A 20,665-nucleotide genomic window follows, 5' to 3' on the forward strand; every position below is an offset into this window, starting at 1 on the left:
CTTGGGAAGAGTATGGGAGGTGGGAGAGGGGTGTTGAACTCAGGTGTTGGTGGATTTTGGTGCTCCCATTGTGATTCAAATGTGCAGCTAAGGCTGAGAATCACTGGTTTAGTGTAAAGAACACAAAATTCTAGGAGTAATTTGTCAGCTGTGCCACAGATTGCTTTTTGGAAACTTACTCCTTTATGCCCCAGTTTTTGAAAAGGTGATTGATTTGTAAAGCCTTTTAAACTGAAAATTATTCTATAGTTTTGTGAGGCTTAAATGAAAAGTATTTTTTTCTTTTCTAGTCTCCTTTAACTTTGGAAACACCAAATCAGGTGTCCCTGGGACAGTTATGGTTAGAGCTGCTAAAATTTTATACACTGGATTTTGCTTTGGAGGAATATGTCATATGTGTACGGATACAAGATATTTTAACAAGAGAAAATAAAAACTGGCCTAAAAGGCGAATAGCCATTGAAGGTGAGATGATATATTTCATTTGGAGAATTTTGTGTGTGGGCTACTCATCATCTATTTCTAACAAAATGTTATAAAGTTTATCCCTTGACTTTGTATCACTATATATGCCGCTAGGTTGTCATTACATATTTGGATAAATTCCTTATTGAATAGAGATTAACTCTATGAATACTGTAAGATGTTTTTGAATAGACTTGTGTCTTAAAATTATGTTTAAGTATAATTTTTTTTTTTTTGGTCTTTTTGCTATTTCTTGGGCCACTTCCGCGGCATATGGAGGTTCCCAGGCTAGGGGTCGAATTGGAGCCGTAGCCACTGGCCTACGCCAGAGCCACAGCAACTCGGGATCCGAGCCGTGTCTGCAACCTACACCACAGCTCACGGCAACACCGGATCGTTAACCCACTGAGCAAGGGCAGGGACCGAACCCGCAACCTCATGGTTCCTAGTCGGATTCGTTAACCACTGTGCCAGGACGGGAACTCCTAAGTATAATTTTAAAATCTAGTTTTTCATTGTCTTGTCAAGTACCTCATTTGTTAAATGTGGCTAAGCAAAAGGAAAAAAGACTCCTTGATTTTGATAAATAAGGTTTCATGTTAATTCCCAAGAACATTAAGATCTTTAGAGTTACAGAAACTAATAGTATGGCTTCTAAATTCTTTTTTTTTTTTTTTTGGTCTTTTTGCCTTTTCTAGGGCCGCTCCCGCAGCATATGGAGGTTCCCAAGCCAGGGGTCAAATCAGATTTGTAGCTGCTGGCCTACCCCAGAGTCGCAGCAACGCTTAATCCAAGGCAAGTCTGGGACCTACACCACAGCTCACGGCAACGCCAGATCCTTAACCCTCTGAGCGAGGCGAGTCCAGGGATCGAACCCAATACCTCATGGTTCCTAGTCAGATTCGTTAACCACTGAGCCACCACAGGAACTCCGCTTCTAAATTCTTAATAAAAAATTTAAATTCCACAACATTTTGCTCACTTTTCAAAAATAGGAAATGGAATTTCTGTCCCTCATTTTATTCTGTATAAACTATATATATTCTTTTGTTCCTTCAGAAACCCCTGCTGGCTTTCTCTGCTGTGAGTTGAACCTACAAATATTCTCAAACCCTCAAACATTTAACATCTTTTACTGTCTTACTTATAGTAAATAAATGAGCTCTGAAGCCTGCAACCATCATACTTTCTCTTTTCTTTCCTTTTTTTTTCTTTCCTTCTTCTAGAAAAGGCAAAGAAGCTAGGTAAAGCTTTTTAAAGACTGGATTTAGATAGCAGTAAAAAGTAACAGATGCCCCAGTCTTAACAGTTTGATACCTGGCCTGATAATCCTGTTACTTAATGATCCTCAGTAGTAGAGAAAATGTATATTGTCTTTTAGGTGGCACTGTTATTTTTTTCTGGGGCATATTTGTATTTAAGATTTATAAAACCCCCAAACCCATAAACATTTTCAGAATTCTCTTCTATGTTTTTGATAATGAGGATTCAATTGATGCAGGCCTTTTCAGCATAGTTATCTTAGATTGGATCAAAATTTAAATTTTGGTTTAATTTGGACCTTCTTAGGTTTCTTCTTTCTATTATTTCTCCTTTCTCTCTTTAATTTTCTGATCTTATGAAGTTAAATTTTTTTTTTGTCTTTTTCTAGGGCCGTGCCTGCGACATATGGAGGTTCCCAGGCTAGAGGTCTAATCAGAGCTATAGCCACTGGCCTATGCCAGAGCCACAGCAGCCACGTCTGGGACCTACACCACAGCTCATGGCAACGCCGGATCCTCAACCCACTGAGTGAGTCCAGGGATCGAACCTGCAACCTCATGGTTCCTAGTTGGGTTCATTAACCACTGCGCCATGATGGGAACTCCCAAAATTAAATCTTAAAGTTATTATAACTTGAAGCTTTGAGAATTTTAGGTTATATTTTGTTGGTTTAAATTGCAAAGTGTATGTAACTAAAGAACACTATCACATAAGGGATGAAAATTGTTACTAGGTCCTGGAGCTTGAAAAATTTTATTCAAAGACAGTATAAGGGAAACATATTGGCATAGCTTTTTCTAGCAATTTCACCTTTGAAAATTTGTAATTACTGAGTTGGCCTCCTCAGCCATCCTCTCATTGGTTACTTTGTTTTATTTTTTTCTCTTCTTTGCATTTAGTTTTTTTATTTTATGATAAGAAGCAAAGGAAAGATGTTGCTCTTTTGTTTCTTCTACCCAGTTTGCAGGAACTCTCATTGGGACTTTAGATTAGGAAAAAATTGGGGAAAATGTACTCTGCTAGTTCTGTATCTAGTTCTTTGTATAAGCTTGGAAATGTAGTTTCTTAGTAGATACTTAGCTACTGACCATTTTCTTTTTTACCAGATCCATTTTCAGTCAAACGGAATGTTGCACGGAGCTTAAACAGCCAGCTTGTTTATGAATATGTTGTGGAGAGATTCAGGGCGGCTTATCGGTATTTTGCCTGTCCTCAGAGAAGGGGTGGAAATAAATCTTCAGTGGATTCCATGAAAAAAGAAAAGGGGAAAATAAGCAATAAGAAACCAATGAAGTCTGACCATATGGCATCCGCTTGTTGCATTCTACTTGGGGAAAGCACAGAAAAAATAAATGCAGAAAGAGGTCAACCTGGTAAATATGATGAGATGGAATGTACATCACAGAGATGTATTACTGAAGATGATAATTTGTTGATAAATGAACTTGATTTATCTGAACATGGACAGGAATCTTCACCTCTTTCTACCAATGAAGGCAGTGAATTAGCGCCAAAATCAATTAAGAAACAAGATGTTTTAGCACCTTCAGAAACTTGTTTAAAAAAGGAGTGCAGCCAGTGTAATTGCGTTGTTTATAAATCCCCTGAACCAGATGAATCTGCTGGTACAGACTGCAGGTCAGATTTAGAAACAGAAAGTTCACACACCTGCTACACATGTACTGATACATCTACTACCTCTTGCAACTGCAAAGCTACAGAAGATGCTTCTGACCTTAATGATGATGATAGCCACCCCACCCAGGAGTTATATTATGTGTTTGATAAGTTTATTTTAACCTCTGGCAAGGTAGGCTACAGTTTGTAAAGAATCTGTAAGATTTTGTGGTTGTTGTATGACTCTATGTTTATAGATTTTAGATTTAGAAATGTAAAAATAGCTTTTGCGATAGTAGACTATTGTTTTGGAATGGTATTTTGGTGTATATATTTCTTCTATTTTTTGTGTTTTTGCCTGTAGTTGCCTTTAAGAATGTATATGAAGCCCTGAAATGTTTCAGCACTGTGTTGTTGTTTTGCTTAACTTTCTCATACATGAAAGGATTTATCAAATATCTTATAAAAGTGAGTTTGGCACAGGCAGCATATATTTAAAATTTTTGCTTATTTTTTATACATATGATTATATTTACTTCCAGCAAAGGAGAATATAGTGTTGGTAAACTTTAATAATATTTTTAAAGTTTTTTTGGTGGGGGTCAAGGGCTAGAGTATAAACTTAACTAGACATAATTGCTTTAAAACTAAAATCAGGAACCCAAAAATGAAGAATTCTGATTCTGTCTCTGCCACTGAGCTTCCCTTTGGATTTTGGCATATCTCTTACAAATTGAAGGAGTCTTAACTTTTTTACTTTTAAGGTAGTCTGAATTTTAACTTGATAAATTATAGAAAAAAATAACCTGAATGAACGGAAAATAAGCTACTTCGTTAAGAAAATAAAGTTTTAGCTAGGTCACATTGCTTCAAGTACAGTGTACATAATTGAAATAGTACCACATCACCCAGGAGGAGAAAATGATTATATAGATCATGTGTGAATCAAGTAGAATACAAAAAAAAAAAAAAAAGGCAAATCAAAACTACAGACCCTGGAAAGTCAAATTTTATTGTTTCATTGATAATTATTTATTGACAAGCTTTAAATTTTATAACCTTATTACTAAGCTGTTTCTTTATCCTTTGTAAGGATGCTTTATTCATTTTGCTTAGGTTGCAATATTTGAGGTATATGGACTATTAAAAAGATTAAATGCAGATTTTTTGAAAAACCTCCTAATAATGTAACTACAATTTACATTCCTTATACTTTATACTTTTTTGCTGGAAACTTAGGGAAACTGTTTGTCTGATTTTATCTTTCTCTCTAGTTAATTGTAACACTTTTCTAGAATTTTCTTTTAAAAAAATGTTTTTATTTTAAAAATTTTTTTTGGTCTTTTTGTCTTTTAGGGCCACAGCTGCGGCATATGGAGTTTCCCAGCCTAGGGGTCCAGTTGGAACTGTAACCACCTGCCTACGCCAGAGCCACAGCAACGCTGGATCCAGGCCAAGTCTGTAACCTACACCACAGCTCACAGCAATGCTGGATCCTTAACCCACTGAGCGAGGCCAGGGATCCAACCCACATCCTCATGGATGCTAGTTGGGTTTGCTAACCAGTGAGCCACGACGGGAACTCCTCTTTTTAAAAAATTTTTTTAAAGATGATTTTTATTTTTTCCACTATAGCTGTTTTACAGTGTCCTGTCAATTTTCTTCTGTACAGCAAGGTGACCCAGTCACACATACATATATACATTCTTTTTTCTTACATTATCGTGCTCCATCATAAGTGACTAGATATAGCTCCCAGTGCTATACAGCAGGATTAGAATTTTCTGATAAATTTTTTAAAGCTTTGAAAAACCGATAGAAATTTTCTCTGCTGCTCTTAATTCATCCGCAGCACGACATTCCCAAAAATAAAAGTTTCTGTGTATATTTGGCGAGGTGAATGTCCAGACTAACCCTCGAGGAAGAAGCCAAGTTTGCCAGTATATTATAATAAAGAAAAAAGTAATGCTTTTCCTTAACCATATGTGTTTTGTTCAGGTAGTTGGGATGAATTTTTATTGTTTTGGCTGTCTGTCTGGCAGTTACTGGAATACATTTAAAATGGTGTTATAGGGTTTGAAAGTTAAGTTTGGGAGTTCCCGTTGTGGCGCAGTGGTTAACGAATCCGACTAGGAACCATGAAGTTGCGGGTTCGGTCCCTGCCCTTGCTCAGTGGGTTAACGATCCGGCGTTGCCGTGAGCTATGGTGTAGGTTGCAGACGCGGCTCGGATCCCGTGTTGCTGTGGCTCTGGCGTAGGCCGGTGGCTACAGCTCCGATTAGACCCCTAGCCTGGGAACCTCCATATGCCGTGGGAGCGGCCCAAGAAATAGCAAAAAGACAAAAAAAAAAAAAAGAAAGTTAAGTTTGTAGCTATTGAATGAGAGTTGTTCCTTCTATAAAGCTAAGGTTTTTTTTTTTTAAATTTATTTTTTTGGTCTTTTTAGTGCTGTGCCTGCAACATATGGAGGTTCCCAGGCTAGGGGTCGAATCAGAGCTCCAGCTGCCAACCACAGCCACAGCAACACGGGATCTAGGCCGCATCTGTGACCTCCACCATAGCTCACAGCAATGCTGGATCCTAAACCCACTGAGCAAGACCAGGGATTGAACCTGCATCCTCATGGATGCTGGTCAGATTTGTTTCCACTGAGCCACAACAGGAACTCCGAAGCTAATTTATTTTTAGAGTTCAGCCCTGTGGTTTGGTTTCTTGAATGCTGTACTAATGTAATGAACTGAGCCAACCTACCGAGTGAGAGTTCTATAACCAGTTGAAGATAGAAAATGTTTGGAGTGAAATGAAAAGTGACTTGAAATTTCTTTCTTTCTTTCCTTTTTTGATGGATTTTTATTTTGAATCCACACTGACAATTTTGCCCCTAACTGGATAGTTGAGATTTTGCTCTTTGCTCTTTTTTTTTTTTTTTTTTCCAAGTCCGCACCTATGGCATATGAAAGTTCCTGGGCTAGGGGTCGATTCGGATGGAGCTAGGGCTCCCAGCCTACACCACAGCCACAGCAATGCCAGATCCAAGCCTGTGATCTTCACTGCAGCTCATGGCAATGCCAGATCTTTAACTCACTGAGCGAGGCCAGGGATCAAACTTGAATCAGTCAGGTTCGTTACTGCTTAGCCATGACAGGAACTCCTGAAATTTCTTGATAATCTACCTTGTTAAAGACCTTAGTAGGTTAAAGCGTGATGTGTGTATTTCATTTTGGGAGTTGATAAAATTGTGTGAATTAACCTATACATTTTGCATTTGGTATTTCCTTTACCTTTTCTTACATCTTCAGGTAGATCCAATCTTTGATAATATTTTAGTGGGGAAGAGAGCAGTTGGCTCAAAATATGTTTTTTTTTTACATTTAACACTGAATGTTATTAATATGCTTTTTTAAAACCTCTCGAAAGTGCAGGTTATCGGACTGATTTACATAAAAGATTCTTTTTGTACCATTTTGTAAGTGATGATGAAGTCACTCAGTAGTTTATTCGATTATTATTATTTTTTTTAACCTTTGTGTAGCCGCCAACAATAGTATGCAGCATCTGCAAAAAGGATGGCCATTCAAAAAATGATTGCCCAGAGGATTTCAGGAAAATTGATCTAAAACCTCTCCCACCAATGACAAATCGATTTCGGGAAATACTTGATTTAGTATGTAAAAGATGTTTTGGTAAGTCTTTTGTTACTAGAACTAGAGACTAGATTGTTTCTTATATCTTGAAAAGTTATTTATTTTCTTATTTGAAAAGAGTTTGCCTATGTATTGTTTGGGTAGAGGTTTTTGAATAGTTTAGGGACCCCACCACAGATATTTATGAGAAGCCTAATATGTGTAGGGCACTGTGATAAATACTAAGGGGAATATAGAATGCATCATGTTGTTTTTAAGGAGTTTAGACTCTGGATTTGTGCTGTCAACATGGTGGCCACTAGTTAATGTATGGCTATTTAAATTTGAATTAACCAGAATTCAATGAAATAGAAAACTTACTAGCCACACCTCACGTACTGAGTAGCTACTTGTGGCTACTGCATTGGACAGTCTAAATGGAGAACATTTCCATCGTTGCAGTGTTCTTGCATAGTGCTGCTCTAAATGGCTGTGTAAGACATGTACGAAACTTGGCATAATAGAAAGCAGAATGTGTTACATACTATAGTGGTGGTAATCAAAATGCAGTTCAAACGCAGTTTTAACTCAGGTGGATCACAGAAGTTGGAATTAATGATGTGGCATTTGAGATGGACTGCATTTTCAGATATAGGAGATTATACATAAAATTGTAGAATGTATAATTTGGGAGAATAATTGCCCTAAATTTGGTAGAGGCAAAAAAAGCAATAGAGGGAGATAAGGCTATAAAGATTTTGGGTAAAGGCTTACACACCATATTTCAACAAACATTTATGGTGTACCTGGAATAAACCTTCACTCAGCACACATTTTTTAAATTACTTGCTGTGTCCCAGTTAAGATAAAATTACTGATGCCATAACATTTAGTCAAGTAATCCTTCTCTTCTGCCCTTCCCTGTCTTTACCTCCTGCCAGGTAAGCACTTGTCTGCTTCTTGTCACTGCAGATTAATTTGCATTTTTCTAGAGTTCTTTGTAAGTAGAATTGTGTGGAATGTACGCTTTTCTTTTTTGGGGGGAGGAATCTGGCTTCTTTCTTTCTTTTTTTTTTTGTCTTTTTGCCATTTCTAGGGTGAATCCCGCGACATATGGAGGTTCCCAGGCTAGGGGTCGAATCGGAGCTGTAGCCACCGGCCTACACCAGAGCCACAGCAATGCAGGATCCAAGCCGCGTCTGCAACCTACACCACAGCTCACGGCAACACTGGATCCTTAACCCACTGAGCAAGGCCAAGGATCGAACCCGCAACCTCATGGTTCCTAGTTGGATTCGTTAACCGCTGAGCCACAACGGGAACTCCTGGCTTCTTTCACTAAGCATTATTGTTTAGAGATTAATCTATATTGTGGTCTGTATCAATGGTTCATTTCTTTCTATGGCTGAGTTTGTATTCCATTGTGTGGCTGTACCACAGTTTGTATACCATTCACCTTTTGATGAATATTCAGTTTGTTTCTAAATAAATCTATTATGCACATTAATATATAGGTCTGAGTGTGGACATATGCGTTAGTTTCTCTTAGATAACAATACCTGGGAGTTGAATGGATGGACCATGGCACATTTTTTTTTTCTCTGCAGCTTTATTAAGATATAATTTGCTACTTTTGTTTTTATTTATTCAGTCATTTATTTACCTCAGTATAGACTCATGGATGTTTTACACTGGGTTATAATCCAAAACTTCTATTTTTTGTTGCTCAAGTTGTTCCAGATTTGGCTATTGGGAGTGCTTTCATTGGGTTCTTGTGACCCTTTGATATACTCCCATCAAGTTTTTTGTTTTTGTCTTTTGGAGGGTTTTTTTGTTTGTCTATTTTTGTTGTAATTGTTTGTTTGTATTGTAGCACTTTCTTATTTTCTGGCATTTTGAGATACTTCAGGCTCATCATGTAAATTTCTGTCCTAGTTCTAGAATTGACATTTCTCCAAAGAGACCTGGTTCCTTTGATTGCACAATGGTATTAGAAACCAAGTTCTGGATACTAGAGTGCTTGTTATTACTGAGTGTTGTTTCTAGGTCCCCTCAGAGCAAGGAAAATTTACGTGTGTATAGTAGCCCACTTATATACACATATCTGTAAATATTTCAGTGTGACCATCTCAAATTTATTAAGCTAAGCATGGCTTTGTACTGATGTCTCCATCATTACATTACCACATGGCTCTTTATAACCTCTTCTTTCTGCTTATCTGTACATTTCCCCCTCCAAGAGTAAGAAACCTGGCTCCCACCATGTGCCACCCATTTATTTAATTGTTTCATTTAAGTACATATGTATAGGATTATCAGATGCTGTACGCCTATTATTATCCTATACCCCTTTGGGAACTGACTTTATCAATTTGAGTGCAGTGCTTATGTGCAGTTTTGTTAACCCTTGGTCATACAAACTCCACTTACTTTAAAAGTAACTTAGTTTAGCTCCATTTTCCCCCACTCCCTTGAGTGAAGTTTTTTTTCTTTTTTTTTAATTACTTAATGTATTTCATTACATTTATAGGTGTACAACAATCATCACAACAAAATTTTTACATCACAACCAAATTTTTATAGCATTTCCATCCCAAACACTCAGTCCATACCCCTACCCTGAAACCTGTCTCATTTGGAAACCATAAGTTTTTCAAAGTCTGTGAGTCAGTATCTGTTCTGCAAAGAAGTTCATTGTGTCCCCTTTTCAGATTCCACATGTCAGTGAAAGCATTTGATGTTGGTGTCTCATTGTATGGCTGACTTCAGTCAGCATGATACTTTCTAGGTCCATCCATGTTGCTAAAAATGCTGGTATTTTGTTCCTTTTAATGGCTGAGTAATATTCCATTGTATATATATATACCACATCTTCTTGATCCACTTCTCTGTCAGTGGACATTTAGGTTGTTTCCATGTCTTGGCTATTGTATAACGTGCTGCAATGAACATTGGAGTACATGTGGCTTTGCAAGTCATGGTTTTCTCTGGATAGATGCCCAGGAGTGGGATTGCTGGATCAAATGGTAGTTCTATGTTTAGTTTTCTGAGGAATCTCCATGCTGTTTTCCACAGTGGTCGCACCAATTTACAATCCTACCAACAGTGTGCTAGGGTTGCTTTTTCTCCACACCCTCTCCAGCACTTACTGTTTGTAGAATTTTTGATGATGGCCATTCCGGCTAGTGTAAGGTGGTACCTCATGGTGGATTTGATTAGGATTTCTCTAATCATGAGTGATGTTGAACATCTTTTCATGTGTTTTTTGGCCATCTGTATGTCTTCTTTGGAGAACTGTCTGTTTAGATCTTCTGCCCATTTTTTGATGGGGTGGTTTGTTTTTTTGGTGTGGAGCTGCAGAAGGGGTTTATAAATTTTGGAGATTAACCCCTTGTCAGTTGATTCATTTGCAAAGATTCTTCTCCCATTCTGAGGGTTGTCTTTTTGTTTTGTTTAGGGTTTCCTTTGTTGTGCAGAAACTTTTTAAGTTTAACTAGGTCCCATTTGTTTAGTTTTGTGTTTACTGTCATTGCTCTAAGAGGTGGATCTGAGAAGATGTTGCTGTCATTTATGTCAGAGAGTGTTTGGCCTATGTTTTCCTCTGAGAGTTTTATAGTGTCTGGTCTTATATCTAGGTCTTTAATCCACTCTGAGTTGATTTTTGTGTATGGTGTTAGGGAGTGTTCTAATTTCATTCTTTTCCATGTGGCTGTCCAGTTTTCCCAGCACCACTTATTGAACAAGCTGTCTTTTCTCCATTGTATGTTCTTGCCTCCTTTGTCATAGATTAGTTGGCTGTAGGTGTGTGAGTTTAATTTTGGGCTTTCTGTCCAGTTCCACTGATCTGTGTTTCTGTCTTTGTGCCAGTACCATACGGTTTTGATGATTGTTACTTTGTAGTATAGTCTGAAGTCCAGGAGCCTGATTCCTCCAGCTCCAATTTTCCTTTTCAGGATGTCTCTGGCTATTCTGGGTCTGTTGTGCTTCCAAACAGACTTTAAAATATTTTGTTGGAGTTCTGTGAAAAATGTCCTTGGTTAATTTGATAGGGATTGCATAGAATCTGTAGATTGCCTCGGGTAGTATAGTCATTTTGATAGTATTGACTCTTCCGATCCAGGAGCATGGTATGTCTTTCCATCTATTTGTGTCATCGTTGATTTCTTTCATCAGCATCTTATACTTTTCAGAGTACAGGTCTTTTGTTTCTTTAGGTAGGTTTACTCCTAGGTATTTTATTCTTTTGGATGTGATGGTAAATGGGATTGCTTCCCTAATTTCTCTTTCTGATCTTTCATTGTTAGTGTATAGAAATGCCGTTGATTTCTGTGTATTAATTTTGTATCTTGCAACTTTGCTAAATTCCTGGATGAGCTTTAACAGTTTTCTGGTAGAGTCTTTAGAATTCTCTAGGTGTAGTATAATGTCATCTGCAAATAGTGATAGTTTTACTTCTTCTTTTCCAATTTGGATTCCTTTTATTTCTTTTACTTCTCTGACTGCTGTGGCTAGGACTTCCAAAACTATGTTGAATAGTAGTGGCGTGAGTGAACATCTTTGTCTTGTTCTTGATCTCAGCGGGAATTCTTTCAGCTTTTCACCATTGAGAATGATGTTAGCTGTGGGTTTGTCATATATGGCCTTTATTATGCTGAGGTAGGTTCCTGCTATGCCCACTTTCTGAAGGTTTTTTTTTTTTTTATCAGAAATGGGTGTTGGATTTTATCAAAGGCTTTTTCTGCATTTATTGAGAAGATCATATTGTTTTTATTCTTCAGTTTGTTAATGTGGTGTATCATACTGATTGATTTGTGCATATTGAAGAATCCTTGCCTGGGATAAATCCCACTTGATCATGATGTACAATCCTTTTAATGTATTGTTGGATGCGGTTTGCTAGTATTTTGTTGAGGATTTTTGCGTCTATGTTCATTAGTGAAATTGGCCTGTAATTTTCTTTTTTTGTGGTATCTTTGTCTGTTTTTGGTATCAGGGTGATGGTGGCCTCATAGAATAAGTCTGGGAGTGTCCTTTCCTCTGCAATTTTTTGAAATAGTTTCAGAAGGATAGATGTTAGATCTTCTCTAAATGTTTGATAGAATTTGCTTGTGAAGCCATCTGGTCCTGGACTTTTGTTTGTTGGAAGTTTTTTTTTAATCACAGTTTCAATTTCAGTTCTTGTGATTGGTCCGTTCATCTTTTCTGTTTCATCTTGGTTTAGTCTTGGAAGATTATACTTTTCTAAGAATTTGTCCATTCCTTCTAGGTTTTCCATTTTATTGGCATTTAGTTGTATATAGTAGTCTCATATGATCCTTTGTATTTCTGTGGTGTCCGTCATTACTTCTCCTTTTTCATTTCTAATTTTATTGATTTGAATCCTCTCTCTTTTTTGCTTGATAAGTCTGGCTAAGGGTTTATCAATTTTGTTCACCTTTTCAAAGAACCAGCTTTTCGTTTCATTCATCTTTTCTATGCTTTTCATTGTTTCTATTTCATTGATTTCTGTTCTGATCTTTATGATGTCTTTCCTTCTACTAACTTTAGGTCTTGTCTGTTCCTGTCTCTCTAGCTGCTTAAATGTGAAGTTAGCTTGTTTATTTGAACTTTTTCTTGTTTTCTGAGGTGGGCTTGTATTGCTATGAACTTTCCTCTTAGATCAGCTTTTGCTGCATCCCATAGGTTTTAGCGTGTCATATCTTTGTTGTCATTTGCTTGTAGGTATTTTTAAATTTCCTTTTTGATTTCTTTAGTGATCCATAGGTTGTTTAGTAGCATGTTATTTAGTCTCCACGTGTTTGTGTTTTTTGTACTTTTTTCTTGTTGATTTCCAGTGATATAGCATTGTTTTTTGCACTTTTTTTCTTGTTGATTTCCAGTGATATAGATGCTTGATATGATATCAATTTTCTTAAAGTTACCGAGGCTTGCTTTGTAGCCCAGGGTGTGATCAATCTTAGAGAATGTTCCATGTGCACTTGAGAAGAATGTGTATTCTGGTGCTTTTGGATGGAATGGCCTATAAATATCTATTTATGCTTCATTCAGGGCCTGCATTTCCTTTGATTTTCTGTCTGGGTGATCTGTCCATTGCTGTAAGTGCGGTGTTAAAGTCCCCGACTATGATTGTGTTATTGTTGATTTGTCCTTTTAAGGTTGTTAGCAGTTGCCTTATATATTGTGGTGAACCTATGTTGGGTGTGTAGATATTTAAAATTGTTATATCTTCTTCTTGGATTGATCCTTTGATCGTTATGTAGTGTCCTTCCTTGTCTCTTGAAATAGTCTTCATTTTAAGGTCTGTTTTGTCTGTTATGAGTTTTGCTACTCCAGCTTTCTTTTGATTCCTGTTTGCATGGAATATTTTCTTCCATCCTCTACTTTCAATTTGTATGTGTCCCTAGAAGTGAAGTGGATCTCTTGAAGACAGCATATATATAGGTCTTGTTTTTGTATCCATTCAGCTAGTCCTTGTCTTTTGGTTGGGGCGTTTAGTCTGTTAACATTTAAGGTAATTACTGATATGTATGTTCTTATTACCATTTCATTAATTGCTTTGGATTTGTTTTTGTTGCTCTTTTTTCTTCCCTTCTCTTGTTCTCTCGTCTTGTGGTTTGATGACTATCTTTAGTGTTGTATTTGAGTTAATTTTTCTTACTTGTTTGTGTGTCACTTACAGAGGTTTGGTTTGTAGTTGCCCTGAAGTTTTGATATAGAGTCTGTAGTTGTTGGTCTCTTAATTGCCAGTGCATCTGCAGTGTCCTGCATTTGTATCCTCCTCAGGATTTCTGATTTTGGTAGCATAATTATGTATGGATGATTTCGTATCTTTACTGTCTATATACCTTTACTGGTGAGCCTTGTCATTTGTGGTATTTTTGTTTCTGGTTGCAGCCTTTTCTTTTCTGCCTAGAGAAGTTCCTTTAGTAGTTGTTGTAAAACTGATTTAGTGTTGCTGAATTCTCTCAGCTTTTTCTTCTCTGTAAAGCTTTTGACTTCTCCTTCAAATCTGAATGAGAGCCTTGCTGGATAAAGTAATCTTGGTTGGAGGTTTTTTCCTTTCATCACATTAAGTATATCATGCCACTCTCTTATGGCCTGCAGAGTTTCTGCTGAAAAATCTGCTAATAACCTTATTGGGGTTCCCTTGTATGTTTTTTGTTTCTTTTCCCCAGCTGCTTTCAGTATTTTCTCTTTGTCTTTAATTTTGGTCAGTTTGATTAATATGTGTCTTGGGATGATCCTCCTTGGGTTTATTTTATATGGTACTCATTGTGCTTCCTGGATTTGAGTGAGTGGTTCCTTTCCCATCTTGGGGAAGTTTTTAGCTATTATGTCTTCGAATATTTTTTCTGTCCCTTTCTCTCTTCTTCTGGCACCCCTGTAATATGGACGTTGGTACATTTAACGTTTTCCAGAGTTCTCTGAGACTCTCTTTATTTGTTTTCAATCTTTTTTCTCCTTTCTGTTCTGCATCAGTGATTTCCACTAATCTGTCCTCCACCTCGTTTATTCATTCTTCTACCTCCTTTATTCTGCTCTTGGCTGCTTTTAATGAATTTTCTATTTCAGTTATTGTATTTTGCATCTCTTTTTGCTTAAGTTTTGTGTCTTGTATTTCTTTGCTCAGTGTTTCCTGTAAATTATCCATCTTTTCCTCCAGTTTATTTCCAATGTCTTGCATCATCAGCATCAACAGTCTAAAATCTTTTTCCTGGAGCCACAGAATCTCATGATCCCTTAGCTGTTTTCTGGGTTTTTTTTTGTTTGTTTGTTTGTTTTTGGCTTTTGGGGGCCGTACGTATGACATATCAGGGTTCCCAGGCTAGGGGTCAAAGCAGAGCTATAGCTGCTGGCCTACACAACAGCCACAACAACTCAGGATCTGAGCTATGTCTGCGACCTACACCACAGCTCAAGGCAAAGCCAGATCCCTGACCCACTGCCTGAGGCCAGAGATCAAACCTGCTACCTCATGGTTACTAGTTGGGTTTGTTTTCACTGTGCCACAACAGGAACTCCTGAAGTTTTCTTTATATATTCATAGCACAGTTAGATTCTCTTGTTATAGCCTGCATCATCCTGAAATTCTCCAACTTCCTAGATGATTTTTTAAATTTGCATATCAGAAAGTTGACTCTTTGTACTGCAAAGTTCTGGAGGTTTTGACAAGTGCACATGTCATATATTACCATTAGAGATTAGTTTCTCCACTCCAAAAAAAAAAAAAAAATCACCTGAATTTCTCTTATTCGGTTTGCTGCTACTGATGCTGCATTATTTTTCAAAAGATGGATGTTAGTTTAATTCATTACAGTAAATTACTGTTTTCTTCCCATTCCCATATTGCTCCCATACTCATCTTGGGGATGAGTCTGGAGGCGGAGATAGGGAAAAAAAAAAAAAGACTCTTCTTAAAGATGAATGCATGGTAGTATTTGGAAAAATAAGATGAATATAAATGAAATAACCAGAAAGTTGAAAGGACAGTATAAACTAAACTGGCAAGTAGTTTGGAGAACTAAGGAAATTCAGTTAAGTAGATATCATTAAAGGCTATGATTGGGCAGAGCAGCTTATAGGGAAGATATGAATTTTGACCAGGTACTTAAGAGAACTGTTGGATTGAATTGGGTACCTAGTGTAACAGTGTAAGAATAGTCTTTTTGCTTCTTAGGGCCACACCTGTGACATATGGAAGTTCCCAAGGTAGGGTTGAATCAGAGCTACAGCTGCTGGCCTAAGCCACAGCCACAGCAACCCTAGATCCAAGCAGTGTCTGTGACCTACACCACAGCTCATGGCGACATGGGATCCTTAACCCACTGAGTGATGCCAAGGATCAAACCTGCATCCTCATGGATAAACTAGTCATGTTCATTTCTGCTGAGCTGCAGTGGGAACTCCATATAACAGTAGTCTTGACAAGAGGGAAAACATGCATTATGTGGAAGAGAGTGGATTGTCTGAAAAAATATATATAGAAGTAAATATATTGTGGCTATTTCATAGGGAAAATGATCATGTGAAATGTACGTAGATCTTTAGAATTATTTTTCTGCTTTTCTCTGTTGCTTCTTTCTCCAGTAATACTTATGACTTTAAAATCATAGAAGTCAACAGATAATTAAGAAAAGTAAAAATTTTAGGGTAAAAAATTAAAGACATTTTCACATTTCATTTTCTTTACTTTCTTTTTCTTTTTTAAACTTAGATGAATTATCACCACCTTTCTCTGAACAACACAACAGGGAACAAATTTTAATTGGCTTGGAAAAGTTTATTCAGAAAGAATATGATGGTATGTCATGTGTTAAAATCGACTGCTTTTATTATTATAGTCACCTGGTGTGAGTTTCATTCATTTGTTTAAAAACTGTTTATTGCATGTTATGTGTTAGGTACTATTCCAGGTCCTAGGGGTACGGTACTAAGAAAAGAAGTAAAACCTGTTCTCATGAAACTTAGATTAAGAGGGGTGAGAGATATTCAGTTAACAAGTAAGTAAATAATGTAATATCAGGAAATAGTAAATACTGTTGAAGTTCAGGAGTTAAAAGGATAGTGATGAGCTGTTACAGTAGTTCTTTTTGATAAGGTGACGTTTGAACAGAACAATGAATGATATGAAGGAGCAAATATTATGAATATCCAAGGAGAGAACATTCTAGAGAGAAGGAGTAGCCAAGTACACATACGCCATGACTGAATTATGTTGACATGCTTGAAAGTCATTGTGACTGGGGTGGAGTGTGTGTGGTAGATTGTAATAGAAAGGTGACAGAGTTAACCTAGAGGTTGGATCATTAGAGTCCTATAGCTGTTGGTAGTAGGGCTTTTGAGTTTTATTTTGAATGTCTAATGAGAAGCTTCTGAAGGGTTTAACACAAAAGTGACATGATCTGAGAGAATAGAGTGCAGGTCCATTATAGAAGCAAGCAGAATATTTAGGAGGCTCTTGCACAAGTTCAGACAAAATAGTGAGTTGGAAGAATAGATGAGAATTAAATTTAAGATATATTTTGAATGTAGAGACAACAAGCTTTGCTGATTCGTGTTAGATGTGAGAAAAAGAAAGGCATTAAGGATGATTTCAAGCTCTTTCCCTCACTAGTTGAGTGGTGCTATTTAACTGAGAGGCAAATACAGCAGAAGGTAGCAGGTTTGGGGCATGGGGGTAAGGAATCAAGAGTCCTGTGGCCAAATTTTAAAAAAGGATAAAGTTGATTTATAAACAGAATGAGCTTATACTTTTACAAGATCTGTTTTGTGCTACCAGATTCCATTTTAAATTATATTTGCTAGTATATAAAGTATGAGCCAAATCTAGGTTCCTATTATATTAAACCCCATGCACATATTTAGTTGCTAATGAATGTAGCTTCTTATTTATCTCTCTCAGTTGTCACTGATTTCAAGTAGGACATCAGAACTGAATAGGAGGATTAAGTTTTGAAAATATAGAATTTATTACTAAATGTGTGGTCTACAAGAATTAATAGGGAGAATAATCCAATCCTGCTACATCACAGCTTGTTTGCTGTGGCACCTAAGCATGAAGAAATAACCCTATCATAATTTATATCAAATGGATTAATCGCTCATTTTTAGAGGAGAATTCTGTATTCTAAGGTGATCTAAATGTTGGTCTTAACTGTTGGTATTGATATTGAGAAATGAATAAAAGTAGATAAATTTATGAGATAGTTGGAAGAAACTCAAGGACTTGTTAAGTGTTTAGATGTGAAAGTTGAGAGAGGTGTTAAAAATGACGTGTATTTCTGACTTAGGTAACAGTAGATGAAGATACTGTTTTCTGAGAAATAGGAATAATAGTAGGATTGAGATGAAGTTGATAGTTTAGTTCTGATTAGTTGTATTTATGATATCTATGGAAAAATGGAAAAAGCAGTTAGGTACATGGATATGGGATCTTGGGCAGAAGGTCTGAGCTTTATGTGAGTGTTGGAATTTTTCAGTGCCAATACCAATGGTAGGTAATTTAAGCCATTGTATTGGATAACATCATCCTGTGGTGGGCCATTAGGAGTTAATAGAATACTCCTCTTCCATGCTAATGATAAACTTTTGATTTTTGTTTTCTTTTGCTTAGAAAAGGCAAGATTGTGCTTATTTGGTTCTTCTAAGAATGGATTTGGATTTCGTGATAGTGATTTGGATATTTGCATGACCCTTGAAGGCCATGAAAATGCAGAGGTAAGAGTTAGTGAATGGAAAGGGATGTGGGAGCTTATTTTCTTCCAATGATGAATCTTTTTAATTTTGTGTATAGAATTGATAAAAGTTTATTCTTTGTATGAATATATTAGCAATAGTCTTTTTTTTATTTTTTATTTTATTTTTTTGTCTTTTGTCGTTTTTTTTTTTTTTGTTGTTGTTGTTGCTATTTCTTGGGCCGCTCCCGCGGCATATGGAGGTTCCCAGGCTAGGGGTTGAATCGGAGCTGTAGCCACCGGCCTACGCCAGAGCCACAGCAACACGGGATCCGAGCCGCGTCTGCAACCTACACCACAGCTCACGGTGTTGGCAACACCGGATCGTTAACCCACTGAGCAAGGGCAGGGACCGAACCCTCAACCTCGTGGTTCCTAGTCAGATTCATTAACCACTGCGCCACGACGGGAACTCCGCAATAATCGTTTTTAAAATGTGAAAGCATTACTATTATCATTTTAGAAGACATTCAAATATTTAAGTAAGTAAATTTACTGTTTTGGTAATTTTATAGTACAAAAAACATGTAACTGAGAGTTGCAAGTGGTCTTAAATGACTTTTTGGAAAAGTTACTATACCATAGAGTTGGTATTTTTTTCATTAGAGCCAATGAGAAGCTGTTGCTTCAGTTTGGTGGTAAACATTGATCTTACGCACTTTGTCTTTTTCATTATCTCTTCTGTTAGGTAATGTCTTTCTATCACTAAAGGTAGAAAATAAAGGCGTACATTTGATTTGTAAGTGGGTTGTGTTCTACAAGTTAATTATAATTTAAGGATGCTCAAAAGACATTTTTTCCATAGAAGCATTGTTATAAATGATGTGTTCTAGGATAGCTTTTAGAAACTCATTTGGGGGCTGGGGGAAGGGGAACTAACATTGGAATCCCCAATATACACTTTTACATACATTATCTCATTTCACTCTTAAAACCACCTTCGAGGTAGATAATTTCCCCCATTTTACAGATGAGGAAACTGAGGCTTTGAGAGATAAACTGACTTGCTCAAGTTCCCACAGCTAGTAAATGTTGGAGCCGGGATTCGTACCCAGGTCTGTCTGACTCCAGAGTTCATGCTCTTTCCATTGTATCTCACTTTGTCTCTGTAATTTATTTAACCCATAATGTAGTTGAAATATAGTACTAATGGTGCTGTAGAACCTAACCACTGCTTTGTGAAATCGAAAGTTTTCTGAGTTCCACCGTGAGATGCCAGGAGCAATCCTTCCCCCAGAGCAGTCTCAGCAATGAGAATGGGTACTTACGTTTTCCTTCATTGTGTACCAGGCCTCAACAGTGGGAATGAGATTGCCAAGCTCCAGTAAGGAAAGGAATTGAATGGACAGGAGAAAAGTGTCCCAAGTCTTCATAGCAACAACTAGAAAAGGAGGGTATCCCTGTAGTTACTCATTTCTTTACCAGCATAGCCATTGGTATTTACATTTCAAAATCAGGACTGCTTGCAAGATCAGGGTGGGGCTAAGCTTCTGGCATCTGTAATGGTGTCAGTATAGCCTCTGTTGTATTATAAAAGAATTCAGTGGAATAGTGACCTGTGTATCTCCAAAATAGTTTTTTCAAAAAATGTCTTTTTAAGTTTGTTAGAAACAAAGAAAAGATGACTGATGCCTGGTAGGTCGTTATTTCTGGTCCTAAGAAATTGCTTCTGATGTTAACATCTTGTGATATAAAGCAAATAAAAAGTTTAAATTTTTTAGTTCTCCTTAAGTAACTGCTACTCAGTGCCATCTATTTACTTGGTAAGCGGTTCCCTCTTTCCATTCTTTTTTTTTTTTTTTTGTCTTTTTGCTATTTCTTGGGCCGCTCCCGCGGCATATGGAGGTTCCCAGGCTAGGGGTCCAGTCGGAGCTGTAGCCACCGGCCTACACCACAGCCACAGCAACACGGGATCCTAGCTGCGTCTGCAACCTACACCACAGCTCACGGTGTTGGCAACACCGGATCGTTAACCCACTGAGCAAGGGCAGGGACCGAACCCTCAACCTCGTGGTTCCTAGTCGGATTCATTAACCACTGCGCCACAATGGGAACTCCCCTCTTTCCATTCTGAAGGGCAGGAATTGGAATAGGAAATGGTTTTTACCCAGGGAGGAGGTTAGGATTTTAGAGATCTTTTATGTAAAATTTAATAATCAGATTCCATTCACTAAGGGTTTGTATACTATATATTATCTGTGCCATTCACACTGGAAAGTTTGAAAGAATGGAAAAGAATATTTTATTCCAGATGAGCCATAATTGAAGCTTTTAAGTTGTATCTTTGCATAATAAAGAGAAAATAACTTCTTTTATTATGTGTTAATTAGTAACTAAAGTTCCTTCGCAATCCCCAGGTTAAGCTGCAGTGGCTACTGCTCTCTTGTAGCTAAAAAGAGCATTATGGCTCAGTAGGTTAAAGATCAGGCATTGTCACTGCAGTAGCTCATGTTGCTGCTGTGG

General features: G+C 37.2%; 1 protein-coding gene across 9 annotated transcripts in view; it reads left to right on the forward strand.

The window, feature by feature from the left end:
- Positions 1–20,665, forward strand: part of TUT4 (terminal uridylyl transferase 4) — a 138,227-nt gene that overhangs the window by 84,290 nt on the left and 33,272 nt on the right. For all 9 annotated transcript variants that reach the window (XM_047789098.1, XM_047789099.1, XM_047789100.1 and 6 more), the window contains 5 exons: positions 291–465; positions 2,835–3,538; positions 6,878–7,028; positions 16,183–16,269; positions 18,082–18,185. In XM_047789098.1, coding sequence (XP_047645054.1) covers positions 291–465; positions 2,835–3,538; positions 6,878–7,028; positions 16,183–16,269; positions 18,082–18,185 — 1,221 coding nt within the window. The remainder of the gene's footprint in view (positions 1–290; positions 466–2,834; positions 3,539–6,877; positions 7,029–16,182; positions 16,270–18,081; positions 18,186–20,665) is intronic.

The sequence above is a fragment of the Phacochoerus africanus genome, chromosome 8 (assembly GCF_016906955.1).
Source record: "Phacochoerus africanus isolate WHEZ1 chromosome 8, ROS_Pafr_v1, whole genome shotgun sequence".
NCBI classification, from domain to species: Eukaryota; Metazoa; Chordata; class Mammalia; order Artiodactyla; family Suidae; genus Phacochoerus; species Phacochoerus africanus.